At 56.2% G+C, this 19,744-nt stretch overlaps 1 protein-coding gene across 2 annotated transcripts; it reads left to right on the top strand.

Annotated features, from left to right (window-relative positions):
- The first annotated feature begins 7,400 nt into the window (after positions 1–7,400).
- Positions 7,401–11,924, top strand: BTG2 (BTG anti-proliferation factor 2). Of its 2 annotated transcripts, XR_015183989.1 has the most exons (3): positions 7,401–7,563; positions 8,679–10,093; positions 10,253–10,268. XR_015183989.1 is itself a non-coding variant. In XM_086476433.1 (2 exons), exons 1-2 carry the CDS (start codon positions 7,401–7,403, stop codon positions 9,017–9,019), a joined length of 504 nt encoding a protein of 167 aa, XP_086332559.1. In that variant the 3' UTR covers positions 9,020–11,924. The 2 variants fall into 2 exon arrangements, 1 of the variants encoding a protein (XP_086332559.1); XM_086476433.1 differs by having other exon boundaries at positions 8,679–11,924.
- The last annotated feature ends 7,820 nt before the right edge of the window (positions 11,925–19,744 follow it).

The raw sequence follows: 19,744 nt of genomic DNA, 5'->3' as shown, positions 1-19,744 counted from the left end.
TGCACCGAGGCTTTGAAGTCTGTATGGGACTGGCTTGATCATCTCTTCAGCCTTGTGGGAAAACACAGAACTTCCCAGAAAGATCCCAGGTTCTGTTGGACACTAAGTCCTACAAAACCCTCCAGCAAAGGATGCTGTGGTGGTAGCTCAGGTCTCTGACGCGGCAATAGAAATCGCTTTGATCTGTACCCATCTCCTGCTCTTCTCCTCCAAAGTGCGGGGAAATAAACTGCTTTTCACGGGCTTTCAGAACACACAGTCAAAGCCCAGCAGAGACCCCTGCTCAGCGCCGAGGTGTCAGGCGGCTCTGAACAGCGTCAGTAAATTCACTTACCAGCTGCTACAGCAACAGTGCCTTTGGTGCTCTTGCCCTTATTTTTTTGCCGATGATTGGGGTTGCTATGGCGCTGCGACGCTCGTTTCCCTGCATTAATGCTTTATAAGCAATAAACGCAGATTTCGGCAACGTGCTGCTTTGGCAGCTCGTCACAGCATTGCTCCCTGGCTGAGCTGGAGTTTGGCAGACAAGTCACATTCTCACCACCTCAAAAATCCTGTCTTGTGGTTTCAGCCAGAGGGGTTTGTTGGGGTGTGTTTTTTTCCAACTTCTCATTTCTAAGAAAAGAAAAATCCCTTTTTTGTAGCATGGCTGCATGTCAGTGAAGTGTGGAATCCCTATATATAACCCTGCAGCCTCCCTTAGAAGGAAAGGTGTGAGATAGACCCAAGGAGGGAGGTTTGCCTGAAAAGCACTGGCTGGGGGGAGGAATGCTGGCCCCTTACCCTGCCGGGCTGCAGCACCAGTGCAGCTCGTGGGCAGGGCCCTGTATCTTGCCTCTGCTTTGTGGCTTGGAGCAAGACACAGCATCTCTTAGGCTTGGTTTCCTGCCCTGCTGGTTGTCTTGTCTCTCCCACGTTAGACCATAACTCCTCAGCTCATGCGGTGGTTCGTGTGTGTCTTTGTGGTGCTGAGGAGGATTTGGCTCCGATGTCCTGTGTTACTGGGTTCGCCACCAGAGTTAGCGGTGGGTTTCCTTGTTCCCAGTTGTAGGGAAGGAAATCATGTTTTGACTGGAGCCAGTATTTATTCTGGGACTTTCCAGAGGGGAAAAGAGCAGAGTCCAGGTAGGCAGACACACCCCAAGGTGCTGCGATAAGGGAGAACTACCAAGGGGCAGCTGCCCTCCGCGCACCTCTGCCTCGTGCTGTTTGCCTTGTGCTGGAGGCGAGGAGAGGGGGAAGATGTCATCGCCCAGGGCTGGGGAAGGGCAGGAGGGGTGGAGCAGGACAGGGGGCTGTTCAGGGGCACGTCTTACTGCAGTGCCTCACTCCCGGAGTCCTGCTGCTCCTTGCTCCGTTTCTGAGATAGAGACAGGGCTCTGGACTCTTCTTATCTCAAAAACTAACAAGCCTGTTCCAGGTTTTACAGCGGACAACTTTCTCTGGACCTGACTGTGCAAACACCTCCCCATCCTCACCCTGCTCTGGGCCTGCTGCCTTGGTGAGCGCTCCGCTCTATTGTCCCCTTTCTCCCCTCTCGAGCTTTGTTGTCAGGACAGAGACAGGTGGAGGCAGTTGCATCCTGCAAAGAGGATGTGGAAAAAAACGATAACCAAATGCAAAGAACAGGAAACCATCGCTGAAATCAGCGTGAGGTCATCTACACACCTTCCCCAACGAGGCAGCTTTGTGAGGAACTGTAGTCTGAGGCTTCGTCTCCAAGCTTTGAACAAACGTCTACATACACAAGGCATTGACGACATGGGTTCAGCGAGAAGCTAGTGAGGCCAAGGAGAAAACCCCAGAGTGCGCTGAAGGCAGCTGGAGCCAGCCAGTGCTCAGCACCATTGGAAAACTAGGTCCAAAGTCGTCAGGGGTCCGAAGAAAAAAGCAATTCTCTCTGCTTGTGCCTCCCCTGAGTACAGCAGTGTTTGCTTCCTAAAATACTTGTGAACAGATGTGACATTCGCAGTGGGTCAGATAGGTTGTTTTCCATGAGGAAACATGGCATGCTGTAAGGGAAGTGGGTCAGAGGGAGGTTGTTCCGTGGAAGACAGCTCCTAGGAACGACGTGGGCCCTTGCTGAAGCCCAGGCCACATACAAATCTGCTCAGAAGCAAAGGGAAATATTTAAAGGTCCCTGATAGTCTACAAACGAAGCTGCCTGGACATGCCCAAAACACGTCCTGACATGTCCTGTCCCCAAATCCCAAGGCCTCGGAGCTGGCGTGGGGGACTCGGGTTACAGGCGACACAGACAGAACAAAGGACCAAGCTGGCAAAAGACATTCAGGCACCAAAATAGGTGGCGAGGTGCTTAGCAAAGCCCAGCACCACGGAGTCATGTGGGAGATAAGCTTCCAGGAGCTCGGCCTGCCTAGAAGATGCTACGTGCTGGTCCTGGCTGTGGTCTAGGCTGCCGGGAATCGATACGTGCTGTAAAACGGAAGGGTTGGAAAGGCTTTGTTTTCTGTCCGTGTCCTCCCTCTCCCCCCCCCAGTCGCATTTCACACGGTTCAGTCACAGCCTTATTTCACAACTGTGTGTTTTGAAAGGACTTATTAGCTCTAAGTGTAGGCTGGACTTAAGACTCTTGCTTTATTGTTTACCCTGCCTGCCAGGCCTGTTTCTGGGGTCAGACACAGGTTACCAATTAAAGCTGTGATTAAACGTACTAGGCCAGCTTACCCCTGGGCTTTTTTCCCCTTAAATTCCCAGTGATTGTGCTTAACTGGTGTTAGCAACCAGGTGGCTGCTGGCACTGCTGTCACAATTGTCTGTGCCTCCTCCGGTAGAGCCAGATAATGAGATTTGAACCGGACCAATCTATTATTTGTACAGTTCCAAACTGTTCCCAGAGATTACTTTTTTTTTTTCCTTAATGTAAAAAAACCCCGAGCCCTTGCTTTCCAAATCTATATAGATACCCTTAAAATCCTTCTCAAACGCTAGGGTAATTGGGAAGGACCTAGCTGGGGGACGTGACAGCTAATTTAGTCTGTGGGACATGTCTAATCAGGAGGATTTGGATGTTAATTCTGTGTAACTATTTTATTGCTGATAACAGGGGGTGCGGATTCACACTGTGGCTGCTTGACTGGCAGCTGACTCTAATGGTATTCACGGACAGCTTGAAATTGGTTTTTGTGCCTCATGCCTTACGAACTTCAGCCCGTCAGACTAAAAAAGGGTGTTATCACCCCCCCAAAAAAACATAACAAGTCAGAGAGTAGCGTGGGAACAGCCGCCTTTTAGGTGTACATAAAACACTGTGAGTTGCTGACTCTTGAAAAGCCTAAGTCCGGGTGAGCAGCTTGGTCTGTCCGTGCTGAGTTTTAACCCTTGATTGAAAGACAAATGTTCCCCTTTTATTGTAAAATTTCCAGCTCAACTGGTTTTGAACCTCATTTGGATAAACAGGGCCAAAGCATTTGAAGGCCTATCTGAACTTCTAATTCCTGTCAAACCAGTTACAACTCTAGTCTGGCCAATTGCTATAGAGAAGTTTATTGTTTTTTGTTTTTTGTTTTTTTTTTAATTGAAATCTAAATGCTCTCAGCCATTTCCAGCTAAACACAGGGCGGAAACTAATCTAGCCAGAACAACATTAAAACCAGCTCTAACTTCTCCTTTTTAAAATGAATTTTATTTTCTAATTGTTTGTTTACTCTGTAACTCCTCAAAGCAATTTGAAAGCATGTATTAAGTCTCATGCCCTGTCTTTAAGACTGCAGTATTCTTGTAACAGGGCCAGAAATTATGGGCACATAACCCGCTTAGAGGTCCTTGAGCTCCACAGGAAATCTCTTATTGGAAGGGCTTAACGAAGACAATCTGATTTCAGAGACCGGGGCCTGTGTCCGACCATATGAACACCCGCAGGACAAAGGCCCTAAGCTGTGCCAAGGGAGCCTGTAGAAAGACGATGATTAAGAATAAATGGAAGATCTGAATTTGGAGAATGGTGCCACCACTTACTTCATCCACTTGCGGAGCAAGGGGGACGAGGGGAACCTGCTTGCCAGGGTTAGATCATCAGCAGCACTGAACGAACACTGTTAGCCCTAATGGCAAATAAAGCTGCACTCGCTTTAGGGCTGTTCTTGGCAGGCTGGAGGACAGCAGACCTCTTGCTGCAGTTATTGTTCAGTGACTCAGGACTAGGTGATACCATCCAAGTGCTTTTTAATGGGATCCTTCTGCCAGATGGGGGAAACAAGCCCTTTTCCCTGCTCTCAGCTTGTCTGGTTAGATTGCAAACTCTGCTCAGGCCTCCTGCGCAGTAGGAAAGTTGAGCGTTGAGTTTTGTTTTGGCTTTTACGGGTATATATTTGTATAAAGTTATCTTCTACCAGGACGGTTTTGCTTGCCTCCTAATTTTCTGCTGATTATGACTGTACCCACGCGCTGTGAGCGTGTCTGCTGGCTGACAATACAGGTGTGTTTAAAGTAATGAAGCTGTGCGTGGACAGGCTCGGGCTGGGTGTTTATGCAGCTCTTCCAGGGGCCTCTGGCTGCTGCTACAGTATAAATAACCTCCCCCTGCATTGTGCTGTGCTCTGGGTTTCACACGCACCCATGTGCTCTTTCATGTGTGTTGCTGACTTAAAAAAAAAAAAAAAAAAAGTCCTTAGACTTTAATCCTTGGGTTTATTTCAAAGCTTACAAAGGCAAATCTGGTTTATAGCAAGAGATTTGCTTGATTCCTTGTGCTCTGCGGATGAATGGAGCGGCAGATGGAGCGGGGAGGGGAGGACTCGGGGACTCCTTGGCTCTATCTTCTTGCTGGCTTGACCCTGCTCCTGCTGCCCAAAGCGCTTTCTTTTAAGCTGCGCAGAGCCTGAAACGGGGTCAGTACAGACCTCTGCTTGGGCAGTCTCTGTTATATCCACCTCAGTATCTGTTATATCCACCTCCTCTACGATTTCAAAAGCTCTTGTCTCACTCTTTGCTCTGGCTCGGTGGTTCCGTGTTGCCACATAGCCGTCGCCTCGTGCTGCAGAAGAAATCCCATGCACTGTGTGCGCACGTAGGAAGGACAGAGGCGCAAATAAAGTGAGCTACAGACTCTGGAAGCAAAAGGCCTCAAAAAATCCTGTTACACCCTTGAGTCATGGGAAATAATTGGAGCTTTTAAGACTTGCTATATAAAGAGGTGCTGGAAACCTTCCCCCCTGCCCTGCCGCACGAAAGCCCCTCTTTTGAGGGGGACAGGCCGGGTGGTGCTGTCGCTACCCCTCGCCAAGAGAGACAGGACCCTGAGCGGTTCGATCAGAGCCGTGATAAGGTGGGGCCACGCTGGTGGGCTGCGTGCCGGCCGGCGCATGCTCCTCCTGCTCAGGGAGCGCGGCGGCGAAAGCGCCGTGCCAGCGACGGGAGCGGCACTGTGGGAACCGGCGACGGCTCAGCCTCCGCGGGGCTGCTCCTCGGGCAGAGGCGAACCCAGATGATTTAATTCCCTGCCTGGGTTTGCTCCAGAGGCACCCGCTGCTTGCGGAGATGCCAAATGCGGCCCCAGCCACAGGAGGAGAATGCGTTTTCGCCGGGGATCGCATCAGAGCTGTGGCTTCAGATCCTCCCCCAGTGCACACCAATGGAGGCATCTGGGGCTGCGAGACAATGGCTCGAAACAATCCCGGTTCTCTGCCAGGGAATATTCATTCAGAAATCCCGTCCTGTTTTGATACTAACTCTCTCATGGTTGATCAAAGCAAAGGCAAGAAAAGAGCTTGGCCTCCTACTGTTGCTTTAGCTTCGGGCCAGTTTCAGCAGAAGCTGGGCGAGTGCCTTTATCCCGGGCAGCAGGGCTGGCAGCTGGGCCAGCTGGTACAGCTCCCTGTTTTGTAGTGGCTTTAAGGTGCTGCTCGCATCTCGCTCAGCATCAGGGCTGTGCACCGCTTGCACCGGTTCTCCACTCCCCTGCTGCTGGGCTGGACGGAGGCAACCAAGGACGCCTGGTTCTGCTCCATGCTTGCCTTGGCTTGCTCTCCCTGCTCCGTGATCGGACATGTCCTCTGCGCTGCAGCCACCTCCTCCTGGATCCCGTTCTTCCTCCAGCCAAAAGCCAGGCTGGAGAGAGGCATGTTATTGTCCTGTTCCCCCTCATCTCCCTCACCTGTCTGGGACAGTGCAGGTGGCGGCAAGTTCTCCCTGCGTGCTTCAGGGATCTCTGGAAAGGATTTGGCCTTGTCCGGAGAACAAGGATCTGTGATGTGTCTTGGGGAAGGAAATTTGGTGATGGAAACCTGCTGGGAAGAGGAGCCCCCCTGTGCAGGGGGCCAGACCCCACCCTGTACTGAAGCCAGGAGGGGAGGAAGGGGCAGACATCAGGGACAGGTCGTTGTCACTGACTGCCCTGGGTGACTGATCCGTGTCATTCCAGGTCAGCAGAAACGCTGCTCCACTGGTGCCGAGAACACCCCAACGCCAGTCCAGCACCCAGCGCCCATACTGGGCCGATGCCCTGGCAGAAGGACGCGGGACTCCGGGGCTGCCAGCTGTTGGGGGACACCCTTCCCCTCGCACCAGCTTCCATCGTGCCTTCGGTCCCTTGCGGTTTCAGTGAGTGACTTGCCAGCGGCTTGGCAGGGACGAGCCTCCTGAGGCGTCGTGTTCCTTAGTGGAAGTGGCCCGTGAGCTCACCCGCTGGCGGGGAGGCTTGGAATCCTGACCCCGGCGGTACCAGTGCTCCGGGGTTCCCTGCAGCGGGCCGGGGAGGCTGGGCTTTGGGGGAGGGCAGTGGGACCACTTGTTGCCAGCATCCCCGAAACCCTCTCCAGGGACCCGGGAGCAGCTGGGGAGACCCCGACAGCGACTTCCCCAGGGGCCGCCAAGGGCACCTGGGCCGATGGGGGATCTGGGCGGGTGGGTGTTCCACCCGGGGAGCCCTTTTCCCTGCCTTCCTGCCCCCACGCCTGTCCCCTCCCGTGGGTCAGCCACGAGCACCAGGGACCCCCGATCCCCTCACCGCCACCCCCGACACCCGGTGCCCACCGCGTGCCGCAGCCCCGGGGGGGCTCTGCCCTGGACCAGGGGGTGCGCAGAGCTGGGGTGGGCCGAGCCCCGGCCCTCTCCTCCTCCTCCTCCTCCTCCTCCTTCTCCTCCTCCTCCTCCTTCTCCTCCTCTTCCTCCCCTGCCAGCCCCAAAAATAGCCCTCCCGTAACCCCCCGCCCCCCCCCCCCCCCCCCAAGCCGCTATTGTCATCGCGGCGGCGACGTCACTCCTTCCACTGCGCTGAGGTCAGGCGCTATTAGCATACCGCGCCCCTCTCGCCCAATAGGCGCCGCCGCGCCGATGACGCCTCCCCGCGCTGTCCTATTTAAAAGCGGCGCGGAGCCGGCGGCGCAGACCGAGCCGAGCGCAGCGCGGAGCCGCCGCCGCCGCCGCCACCCCCCCCCGCCATGAGCCACCGCCAGAGCCACCGCCGCGCCGGCCCGCGGGCCGACATGGTGCCCGAGATCGCCGCCGCCGTCGGCTTCGTTTCCAGCCTTTTGCGGACGCGGGGCTGTGTCAGCGAGCAGCAGCTGCAGGTCTTCAGCGGGGCGCTGCGGGAAGCGCTCGCAGGTGAGGCGCGGGGCCGGGGAGGGAGCGGCTTCGCGGGAAGTCCGCGGTGGAAGCCCGCTTGTGTCCATCCGTCCTCTTTTTTTTTTTTTTTTTTTTTCTTTCGGGGCCGGGCGACCACTGAGTGTCCTTCCCTGGCGCCCCTCGTGTTGCTGCCAGGAGCTGTTGTCCCTCCCTGGGGGCCCACCCGTGTCCTGCCTGAGTTGGGCATCCATCTATGTCCTTTCCTGACACCCACCTGTGTCCTTTTTGATGCTGGATACCTTGCTTGGGCACCTTCCCATGTCCCCTGGGGGACTGGCAGGTGCCTGTATGCCTCCCTGGGCACCCACTGGTGTCCCTGTGCTGTCCTGGGCAGCAGCTGCCTGAGCCCTGAGGGTGAGCAGGTCCCCTGCCCAGTCTGCTGGGGGTTTTGTACAGCTCCCTCCCTGCTTTCTCCTTCTGCTGGGGGTTTTGTACAGCTCCCTCCCTGCTTTCTCCTGGCAGCAGCCCATCTGCTTGAAGCCCTTCCTTTCTGGGGCTTGATATGAATAATCCAGAGCTGCTCTGTGTGCTCTGTCCCCTGGCAAGAAGGGCTCAGCCCTGGGGTTTGGTGCTCCCCTCCCCACAAGCATGTCTGGGGCTCAGTGCTAACTGGGTGGTTCAAGGGTCTCCTCCCAGCCTAACACAGCCTTGCATTATCAGCCCGAAGAAGGGGTGGTTTGTTTGTGGTTGTGCTGAGATAAGGGGTGGTGATGTGCCCTGAACTTAGAGTGTGACCTGGATGTTACTCCCTGACTGTGGCGTTTTGTTGTTGGCGATACAGTATCTACCCCAGCCACCCCAGTGTTTGGGGCGTGAAGGTGTTGGGGTCCCCTCACTCCAGCTCCCGTGGCATCATCCTGCCTGGGGTTTCTAGGACCTGAAGAGCTGCGCTCCTGCGCCTTGGAGCAAGCAGCAAATGAATAGTTGAGCGCTCTGCTCCGGAGCCTCTGTCCGATGGAGGCAGCCGAAGGAGGATTTTGTTTCCTCCGCTGGCAGCGAGGTGCGGGACCCCCTCGGGACTGCAACAGGACGCGGACCTCCTCACAGCTGCTGCACGCCTGCTCACTGCTCCTCCCTTCTCGCTTCCCTTGCAGAGCACTACAAACATCACTGGTTTCCTGAGAAACCCTTCAAAGGCTCTGGGTATCGCTGCATCCGGATCAATCACAAAATGGACCCCATTATCAGCAAGGCAGCTAGCCAGATCGGACTCAGCCTACCGCAGCTCTACCAGCTCCTGCCCAGCGAGCTCACGCTCTGGGTGGACCCCTACGAGGTCTCCTACCGCATCGGTGAGGACGGCTCCATCTGTGTCTTATACGAAGCGACTGCAACGAAGCCCGTGAGCTCCTATGGGATGCTTACGTGTAAGAACCAGATGATGTTAGGTCGTACCAGTCCTTCCAAAAACTACATCATGACTGTCTCCAGCTAAATACTCCTCTTGTCCTTACACTGCCAAGACACAGGCTACTGTATACCTCACCCGAGGATCTATTTTTAAGATGAAGAGCTATTTATATTTTTTAAAAAAATCCAAGAAAATCCAAAACTAAAATATCAGGCGCTGCTTTGAACAGAAGTGGTGTTCTAGGTGCCTTTTTTTAAAGCTGTTGCAAGCTTGTAAGTTTTTATTATGAAGCCGATATCTACCTAATAGTGTTGGATGGCAATTTTGGGCTGGCTTGCTCACTTGGGCAGCTTGGAATGGAATGGAGGATGAGAGGGAAGAGCCAGGCTGGGGAGTGTGGCTTGGTGGTGGGGGATATCTGTGTCACCTTCTTACCATCCTGGTACCCGACAGTACTGCAGTACTGTTGGAGAAGGGATGAAGGCATTGCTGTCTGTTTTCCACTCACTTCTCCACTCCCCAGCTGGTCTGATCTCTCTGGGGCCTGGATATAGTGTTTGGGGGAACCTTGCCTCAGGGCTGGGTGATGCTGGGGACCCTGGAATCCCTCTCCTTTGCTCTTGCACGTCTCCTCTGGACCCACTTACTCCGTGAGTGTTGCAGCTCTGCTCTGCCCCACTCCTAGCACAAAGCGAGGGGGAGCGTGGCCTGTCTCCAACCCCTCCATCTTCCCTGTCTGCTGCTGGACTGAAAGGGGCCACGTGGGTCTTGGTGTCCTGTGAAGTGGAGCAAGGCAGAGATGCACTGGGGGGGGGAGGTCAGGCTGCGCAGAGAAGGTCCCCAAGATGCAGCTACTGTGGTGGCACTGGAGTACTGTTTGTTCCTGGTGCTCCCCAGTACCTGGCTGTCACCCGCTGCGTGCTGCACACCCAGAAGGGTGCTCCAGACCCCGAAACTGGCACTGAACAGCTGTGAATTACAAAGCCTTTCTGCTGCACGTGGCTTAGGCATCAGCCCCTGACCTGCTCTTGTGCGGCCTCTCTGTGCTCCGAGAGCGGAGTCTGGCCTCCTGCTGGCAAAAGTTGCCCGATCCAATGCTGACGACTCACCGTGTCACTTCTCCAGAAGAGCTGAAGCAACTCGCCTTGTGCTGTAGAGGTTGGTGTGTGAAAACCCCTTTTGCCCTATCTTGTAAAATCAGAAGTACTGGGGGGTCTCCTCCCTTGTGTGGGGGATGCTCAGATGCTTTGGTGTCCTAACTTTGCTTTTAAAGTCACAGCACTTCTTCCCTCTCCTCCTCCTCCTCTGGGTGATCAGGACGTGGTTGTCCCTGGGAGCTGCCTTCACTGATACCTTGGTAAGGGACATCGTTTGGATCTGATCCATTGGTACAGAACTGTTTTGCACAATCAATGCCTGGTCCTGTGCTCAGCCTATTCAAGCAAAACTCCTCTTGGAGTCCCAGTGGTACTTGTGTTCAGGGAGATTTTGCCCAAGTGTTGTTCAGGATTTGGCCCTTAAACACCTCTGGGCAGCTACAAATGGGGAGGGAACTGAAAGTGCTGCCCCAAGAACTTCACCTGCCTGTTGGGAATGAGCCTTTACCGGGATGTTGTATGTCCTTTGCCTTTTTACTAACCAGCTGGTGCTCCTCCAGTGATCCTGGGAGAAGTGATTGAAAAAGCAGGGCATTGATGTGGTTGGTTTTAATGAAACTTTCCCAGATTTGTCTCTTGGCACATGTTTTTTTTACCTTCCCTTCTTCTGACCTGGCAGCTGCCTGGCATAACAAGAGTTGTTCTTGCCCAGCCTTTGATGAATCAAGTTCTCAGACATTTGTGCAATATATTTCCAAATCTTGGGTGCTCTGGGAGAGGAAGGAAGCCTCCCATCTGCCACAGATCTTAGCTTGGTTTTTAATATATTAAAAAAAGATCAGTGCAGCTCCCCACCTCTGACTGCTAACGTGGAAAAGTAAGTTTAGATCTTTGTGAGCTTCAGATCATGAATTCCAGAAATGGAAAACCAGCCTCAATTCTTACATCCTTTTGAAATGTCAAGTGGCGAGTTATTTGTCCTTGAACAGTAATAGCAGACTGTGGCTCTGAAGTTGCATCACTTCCCGCTTCATCACTTGAAATTCTCATGTCAGCAAAGCAGAAGCTGAGATGAGGCACTGGGGCTTTTCCCGTGGTGAACTTGTGCAATAGGTGACCTCGCCAGGAGGGGAGTACTTGGGAACTTCCAAAAAAGCAAATTCCCTTTTCACTTGAAAAGGGATCTTGGTGTTTTTTTGGAGTCCTCGCTTAACCTGCTTGTGTGAAAAGCCCATGATGAGAACCGCATCCAGGGCGAGCCGCCTTTGCTCGGCTGGATGTGGAGTTTCCCGAAGGCTGGTACTTCCTTGGGTTGTAATTTGTCATGATCAAAGCAGTCTTAAGATTTCCCTCCCCTTTTTACTCTGTTTCCTCCCTCTTACCAGAAAAGTGTTTCAGGAACAGCAGCCCACACCAAAGGATTACACTATAATTGCTCTCAATGTGCCCCCACTTCCAGAACCAAAATAGCCAAGCCTCGTTCTTTTTTGCCCCTGGTGTGGAGGAGTCTCGTGTTAAAGGTGTCTGTAGCTTCAAAACCAACCAAACCCGGGTATGATCCATTTCTCTCTTGTAGCTGGTTACACGTAAAAGCTGTGAATTGGTGTGCTCTGTTGCCTTCTGCCCACAAGCCTGATACTCGACTGCAGAGCTGAACCGTGTGTATTTTGAGACAGTGTATTTGAGGGGTTTCTTGTCATTTCTTTTAACAAGCTGGACTGTTGAACGGGACCTGCTTTTTGTATTTGGTGAAAATGGTAGAGAGTTTGTAAGCTACACTTGGAGGGAGTGGATGGTTACTAATTGTATAGTAGTGTTTTTATATCCAGAATGTACAGATCCTTTGACAGGCGTATGCTTTTGTTACTTTAATAAAAATGTAGCAGTATAAACGAGCCTTGTTTTCTTGCTGGGAACTGCTGTGTGCAGAGAGGGTGAGGGTTGGGATTGCAGCCGAAATCCCACACGGTGGGTGCTGTGGGCTTGGTTAAAGTGTGGATGGCTGGTAATAGCCGGTGTGTCAAGGAGGAGGTTTAGAAAAAAGCTTAGTCAACGTGCTAACTCTAAACCTGAGGCATTAAGGCTGGCAGTTGGTCTGGTGACTAAGGCAGGGCTGGGGGTGTCCTGCCCTCTCCTTCCCTGTGCTGACTGCTGGCTTCTGGCTTGGGCAGGATTGTAGAAATCCTGTGTCCTGCCAGGGCACGAAGGTGTTACACAGTCGATGGCCGGATCTCTTGCCCCACCCTAGGAACAGCATAAATGAAGCTTTGGAAAGAAGGGATTCGTGATCGGAGTGAGGCACAGGGGCAGCTCCTGGTTAAGCCTCCCTGCCCCCGCTGTCCTTCCTGGGGTGACTGGGTGGAGGAGGAAGGGTGAGAGATCATGGGGCTGAAATGCTCAGGTGTGTGGGGGATGCTCTGGGCCCGTCATGATAGAGGCAGCTGGGGTTGATTCACAGGAGATCCTGTTTTGGCTGTGGTGTGACTGCAGCACGGGGTCCCCAGGATGGGGGTGTGCAGCTGGTGTGTTTAACCCCCCCATCTCCACTCCTCTTCAGGCTGACCAGATTCAAGGACCTTCTTTAAATGGGCTTGTGCTAGTTTCAGTCCAAAATTCCATTTTTATGGAGCTCAGGAGGGCTTGAGTTGCAGCCTGCCAGGGTCCTGGTGACCCACCCCGACCCCCTCCCTGTGCTGGTGCCCTCCTGGAGCTGAGGAGAGGGTGCAGGCCTGGTCCCACCACTTGCTGGTGGGGGCGAAGCTGCCTCCTCCCCTCCTGCTTTTATCATAACACCCCACCTCTGAGAGGGGAAACAATTTGTGGGCTGATTTTTGGTGCTCTCAGAGCCGCTCCTTTTTGAACTCATCCCTTCATTAGTTTCCATGAACACACCCAAATTGCTGCTGCTTGTGAAACAGGGCTGTTGGGGAGGAATGGGCGTCCCATCCAGTCGCTGATTAGCTCGGGAGTCATCCAGGTTCAAAGGCTTGGTGAAGTCAGATGATGGCGGCCTTCCTCCCTCCGGCTTGTCCGGACCGGCGCGCTCTGCCTGGACCTGTGTGCCGCAGTCTGTGGCCCATTTTCGGGCTGGCATAGTCTATGCCATGGCCACCCTGGGGTGGTCCGATGTGCTGTGGCCTGTGGCTGGCGTTTGGGCCAGCAGGCAGAGTCAGGATCATCTAAAACTTGAGCTGCTTGCAGCCAAGATAAAAATACAGCTCTTACGCCATGGAATGTTTGGTGAGGAGTCAACGCTACCCGCACGGCAACCAGATCCCCCTGCCAGCCTTTTAATGGGTGACTCATCTGCTATTTTTATTTTGCTTGTCATTTTTCTGCTGGTAGGATTGTGGTACCTGGTGAACAAGCTGGGTTAGCTTGGGGGTGCATCTTTATCTGCCTCCCCAAGCCCTTTCTAGGCCTTTCGGTGCTGAGCTGCGGCTCTCAGCACATTTTCTCACTGTGAGACCCTCCCCGAGCACCTCACAGGATCTGCTCAGGGGCACAGGAGGGAGGGAGCGTGGAGCCACAGCTGGAGTATGCACTGGGGACCCAGCTGCCCCCCAGCATGCTTGAAGCTCCTCTGAAAAAGACTGAAAGTAACTAAAACCACCCTTAACCCACAGCTGCCCACCTCCCGCCTGTTGGAATCTGGACTTGGTTTCTGCTGAGCTTTTTGCTGGGTTTCTGCTGGGATTTTTTTATTCAGGCCGGGCAGGGAAGCATCTGATTCGAGGAGCCTGGGTCAAACGTTGTCCTCTGTAATCAGAGATCGATGTGTTGCGTAAAAGGAGCGTTTGCCTTTGACGTGCCCTCGGTGAGGGCTCAACCCTTTGCCTGGCGGACCTGCCTGCTTCCCGACACCCCCCAGGAGTGATGAGCTCTGCCAGCACGGCGGGGTCTGGGACTTAAAACCCAGAGAGTGTCCCTGTTGTGTGTGACACCCACCTAGAAACGCGTTACCCCTGCAAAAACCTTGCTGTGAGGAGGAAGGGCAGCACGAGTGACGCTGACTCTCAGGGGGAGAGTCTCTCCTCCTGCCCCAGCGGTCTGGAAGGGCGTTTAATGCCTATTTAGAGTAAAAAGGCAGGTGAGCTTCAGTGTCCTGTCCCCTGCACTGATGCGTTGTCCCTCTGCTATCCATGCTAGGCTTCCCAGCCGTGGGTGTGCTGTGGAAGTGCTGTCAGTCCTTCCTTGCAGGAGCTGGGGCAGTTTCAGGGGCTGGTCTGTTGGGCAAACACAGATTGCACAAAGCCTAAATGAGCCGCAAGGAACGTCCTGACCCAGCAGCAGCAACCACCCCAGGACAGGGTCCCCTTGGGTCCGCCGGGATATTTTGGTCGGCAAAAATATTCGTGCGTTCGCGTGTTCCTCTTTCCTGAGGTCCCTTTAGCAGAAATTGGGCGTTTCTCAGTTATCAGAAAAGCAACATCAGCGTTTAGGATGTGAAACTGCTGGTTGGGGTTATTTCTGCCCTTCCCACAGAAGCCAGATCTCATCCCCCCACCAGTCCCGGTACTACCATCCCTGCCTCGAAGCGCTCTTACCCCTGCCCACCCTGCAGCTGAGAAGAGAGCTGGGCCCCTTCGAAACGTGGCAAATGGGACGGGTTCCTCAAAAGACAAGAAGGTGAGCGGGGACAGAGGTGGCACCGAGGCTCTGGGCTCTCCCTTGTGTGCCTCTGCAGCTGGAGGAGGGACAGAAGCGAAACCAGCCTCCTCCCCGCACCAGCACGTTCCGCAGGGCTCGGCCTCTGCCAGGTGCTTCCTGCCCTCTTTGTTTGCCGACGGGGCGATGGGAAGCCGCCGGTTATTTCGGCTCAGCCGAGGCCAATCAGGCCCTCGCGTGGGTGCAGCCGCGCTCGCCTGTATCTGGGGAGACGCAGCCGGCAGCGCCCAGCCCCAGCCCTGGGAAAAGGGGGAGGCGCGGGCCGCGGGGCTCCCCATCGCCTGCGGTGCTCCGGAGCCCGGATGATCTTGCCAGGATCTACCAGAGCCCTAAAAACTCGCCATCACGTGGCCCGGCAACGGGAAGATGGTTTGCGGGGTTTGGAGGGGTTGGTGCTGCGCCAAGCCCGCGGTGCTTTGGGCTGCAGCCCTCTGGCAGGCTCTGGGGGTGCTGCTGCTCGCACCGGCAATCTCTGGCATGGCCACGGTCCGTACCAGTGAACTCCAGCGCTGCCGGTGTTTGCTGCTGTGGTGGAGCCCCCGCACAAGCTCTGCCTCCAGCTCTGCACCCCGTGGGGCTGAGCCAAGCTCTTTCCCAAGTCCCTCCAGGGATGGGCAGGCATTGAGTCCATGGGCTCCCATTGATTTCTGTCCCTCGGCTGGGATGGCAGAGTGATTCCTGGCCGGGCACTGTGCTCTCTGCCTGCCCTTCCTCCTGACAGACCTTCCTCTCCCTCTCCTTCCCCCATCCATCTCTTTGGCCTCACTTTGCAGCTGCACAGTGGCCATGGCCAGACCTTGAGCTCTCCACAGCCCCGAGTCTCTGCTTGTCCATCTCCAAGCGCCCCAACAGCCTCACACACAGCCGGGGCCCCCAAACCAGCACGAAGCTGAAGACGCCGCTCTGCCGTTCCAATCCGCGCTAAAAACCGAACCGCCCGGTGGAAAAAACCCCCTTCCTTCCTCCCAAAAGGTCACGGGCAGATGCGAGCGCGTGTGCCGCAGCCACCGCACGCCCACTCGCCGCCCCCCTGCGCGGCGCAGGAACCGTCTGGGCGCTCGCAGCTTGCTGTGCTTTGGAGGGACTCCAGCAGCAGATGGGGCAGGCTGCGGCGTTGCTTGATGCTAACTTGAAAGGAAAAAATATTCCCCCCCAAACAACCACAAAACCTGCCGGCAGGCTCAGCCCCAGCCCTGTTCTCTGCTCCCTGCCTGCTCCCTTCCTCCCGTGCCAGCTTTCAGGCAGGAGCGCGCACAGAGCGGGTCCTGGGCAGACCTCTGGTTTGTCACGAACGACAGTGGGGAGTGAAAGGGGGTCCCCAAAGGGGTGGGGGGGCGGGGGGGGGTTCTGCTGCTGGTGCCCTGAAAGTGGGCACATCCCACAGCCCTGGAGAGGTCATCCCGCGTCGAGGTGAGCAGCTCGAATGGGACAAAAGCGGGGTCCGGAGAGGGACAGCCCACCCTGGCCCTGCGATGGGTCCCCACGTCTCCCTGCTCCTGGAGTGTCACCGAGGGGCTCGGGGGTCCTGGGGGCCAACTCGCCGCCAGCTACCACCCTGCTGCAAGCGCCTGGGCGAGGGGCTACGAGGCTGGGATGGTTGGGCAGGGGGAGAGGAGCCGCTTTCAGCTGCTTTTGTGTTTTCCACGGAGGATCCCATGGGGAGAGCCGTCGCCATCCCCATCCCCGGGCCCCTCTGCAGCGGCTGCTCCCCTGCGCTGGGGCCGGCTCCAACGCTCTCATTTACGACCTGTTGGGGGATAAAAGGGGTTTGTTGGTGGCAGCGAGCAACTGGTGTGCGGGGACAACTGCTGCCATCTGTCTGGTGGGGCGATGGCGGGGGGGGGGGGGGGGGCCGTGATGGGGCCAGGGCCAAGCTGGGGCCGGGGTTTTGTTTCTCCTTTCATGCACCACTAAACTTTGCACCTTTTGTTTCCCAGAGAAGGGCTGAGAGCCGGGGAGAAAAGAGGCCTCTGCGCCGCACGGGTCAGGGCAGAGCTCGCTCAGCTTGCCGGGAGGGGGTTTGCGTACGATTCTTATTAAATATTATAATAGTAATTATTGTTATTTAAGGAGTCTGTTGGTGTTGGGCAACGTGGAGCTGAACCTCTTCCATCCTCCCCTTGCTGCACCGCACCCTGCGAGCTCACCAGGCAGAGCGAGGTGCCCCGACATGTCCCTGACATGTCCCTTGCTGCAGCAGGCAGAAGCCACAGCTCCTCATGCTAGTGGGCTGCATCCCTCGGGGACCCAAGGCTGCGTGGTGCCCTGCCACCCCCGAGGGACGCTGTGCCCTCGTCCCCAAGGGACACCGTGGCTCTGTCGCTGAGGGATGCTGTGCCCTCATCCCCAAGGGACACCGTGGCTCTGTCACTGAGGGATGCTGTGCGCCTGTCCCCAAGTGACGCTGTGACCCCCTCCCCGGGAGATCCCATGCCCTGGCAGTGGCAGAGGAGAGAGGGCAGGGCACTGGCAGCTGGGAGGGTGGGAGCAGCCAGCGGCTGCGTTCGCTGCCCCGCGGCCGTTTGTGCTTCCTCGTGGAGCGGTGTCTGTGTCTGGGATGGGAGCGCAGAGCTGGCGGCGGGTTCCAGCCGGGCGTGTGACTCTCACCGGCTGCCTGGGTTTCGTTCAGGGCTTTGAGCCTCTCGCTTTGCTCGTCATCTGCTTTCGCTGAGCCACGACCCTGGGCTCAGCCTGGAGCTGGCAGCTGGAACAAGCCCTGCGTGTCGGGGGGGAGCACGATTCCCAGCTCCGGGGAGTGCCGGAGGAGGGCTCGTGGGGCTTCCCTCTTTGCCGCTCTCCACACCAGTGGCACTGACCCAGGAGCATCTCGTGGGCCACATCCGAGCTTTGGCTGTGGCTACTGCTGCTGTGGAGCAGCCGCTGCCCGCCTCACGTCCCAGCTGGCAGTAAGAAGGCAGAAGGAGAAGGATTTAAGGGTAACACTGGGATCTGCACCCCAGGACCCACCAGCTCGTGTCGGGATGTGTTAGCGCATCCCTCAGGGGGCTGGTACCTGCCCCGGCCCCTCTGCAAGAGCCACTTGTCCCCATGGGTATCCCTGTGCCTGGCGCAGCAGTGCCCGGCCCTGTGGGGAAGGGGCAGCTCTTGGTGTCGCTGCTGGGGGGATGCAACACCCGTGTGAACGCAACACCCGTGTGAACGCAACAGTCGCTCCTTGGGGGAACCTCCGGGAAATGTGTTACTGGGAACCGGCTGGAAGCAACAATATCCCTAAGCCCTGCGCGTCCCCAGCGTTCCCAGCTGCCAGACGAAGGGCGAGGCCCATTTTCCCTCTGACAATGCCCTTTTACCAGGGAGTTTATTTCTATTATAGCACCGGATAAAACAGAAAAGGGGAAGGACGGGGCTGGAGTGGAGCAGCTGCCCTTGCCGACTCGTTCGCGGCTTTGTTGTGAGTTAAAAGGCTGGATCGGGGCTGAGACACCGTCCGTGGTGTCCCTGTGAGGCGCGAGGGCTCGTCACCCCCCTTGCAGCCCCCGTGGGGGGGGACTCTGTGGAGGGACTGGCTGGAATCTGCCTCAGCAAATTCCCCTCTGAGTGGTCAGCGCAGACCGTGGCACCGTTTTGGGGTGCAGCCCCTGCTTAGCCCGGGGACGCAGAGCCTGTCAGGGGTCTCTGCCAGCGTGCAGGGCGCTGAGCTTTCCTTTTTCTCCCTTTTCCCCTTTGGAACAACTTTGGTGATGGGGCTCAGCTCCAGCCTCAAGGCTGTGCTCCTGGATCCTCTGGATGTCTGAGCAATGCACCCCCTCTTAGCGCTGAAAACCTGCTGGGGCAGGGGGAGGGAGGAAAGCAACACTGAGCCTGTCCCCCCCCCCGAAACCCAGACCTCTTGACAGCAAGCCGGCTGGCACAGAAAGCCCCCATGGCCGTGCCAGCCCCCAGCAGCTTTAAGGCTGGCAGCAGCGGCTGCTGGGGAGGGCTGGGGGCCGTGTCAGGGCTGGGGTGCGGGGGCCACGCTGCCTTTTTGAAGCAGAGACAAAGCCTGTCTTGATATTTACGGCACGTGCGGTGGGAGCGTGGGGCGTGCGGGGCTGCGGGACAGATGGTGGGTGAAACAAAAGGGGAGGCAAGAATGGGAGCTGAACAGATTGGGAATTTCCTGCCCGGCCCTCTCCCCCGTGCCCAAACGCTGCTGGGGAGCGGGACCGCCTTTCCCCAGTGGTCCCCCACAAAAGTGGTCGGTCCCTTGGGGGGGACTGAGCCCCACCAGCTGCTCTAGCTCCTGGGCTGTGCATCCTGAAATCCCGAGTAAGTCCCAGACCCCAAAATCCCGAGCACCAGAGTCGCCCTCTCCGTTTTACTCCCGATGTGGAGCTGCGAGAGCAGGACAGCCCTGTTCCTCCAAGCCTCAGTCTGCTTCTCTGTGAAATGGGACCCCAGCTCATCCCCAGGTGATGCCGGCAAGGTGAGGGGTCCTGGTGATCTCCACCGAGGACGTGCCTGGCCCCGCGCCAGCATCTCTTCCCGCTACCTCTGCAGTTTTCTTATCTCTTCCCAGCGACGTCGCAGCTGCTGCGGGCCGGATCCAAGCAGCTTATTAATAATCAACTTTTATCGCTCGTCACATCGTGAGCACGTCTGCAGATGGCCCGGCGCGGCGGTGGCAGCCGTGACCTGGCCACTGATCCTTTTGTCCTCGCAACTCCTCCACTCAGTAAAGGTTTTAGGTGAAGTCTGGGAAGAATTGAGCAAAGGGAAGCACCGAAGGACGTGACACTGGGTTATGTTTCCCTGGGCTGTGACTCACCCAGCTCTGCAAACGCTCACACGCCGAATCTGAAGCGCAGGGACGGTGCTGTGCCGGGAGCTCACGTCCCTTGGCTGAGGGGTGGCTCTGCTCACCCCAGACGCCTCCAGCGACGTGAGGGTCAAACCCATTGTCTGCTGCCTCGCTGCTTTCTCGTGTGTTTCTCCAAAGGGAAATATTTTGATGGGTTGTTTTTAAACGCAAACCCTGCGCTTCCTGGGGAAACATCCTCCTAAAGGGGTGTTTGCAAATGGCCTGGGAAGCGTTTGAGCTGAG

The sequence above is a fragment of the Leptosomus discolor genome, chromosome 21, assembly GCF_034619465.1.
Source record: "Leptosomus discolor isolate bLepDis1 chromosome 21, bLepDis1.hap2, whole genome shotgun sequence".
In the NCBI taxonomy this organism is placed as follows: Eukaryota; Metazoa; Chordata; class Aves; order Leptosomiformes; family Leptosomidae; genus Leptosomus; species Leptosomus discolor.
This window is presented reverse-complemented; position numbering and strand designations above follow the sequence as displayed.

Coding starts and splice junctions, on each gene's coding strand:
- BTG2 (XM_086476433.1), top strand. CDS start 7,401: ATGAGCCACCGCCAGAGCCACCGCCGCGCCGGCCCGCGGGCCGACATG. Junction 7,564..8,678: donor GCTGCGGGAAGCGCTCGCAG/GTGAGGCGCGGG, acceptor CTTCCCTTGCAG/AGCACTACAAACATCACTGG.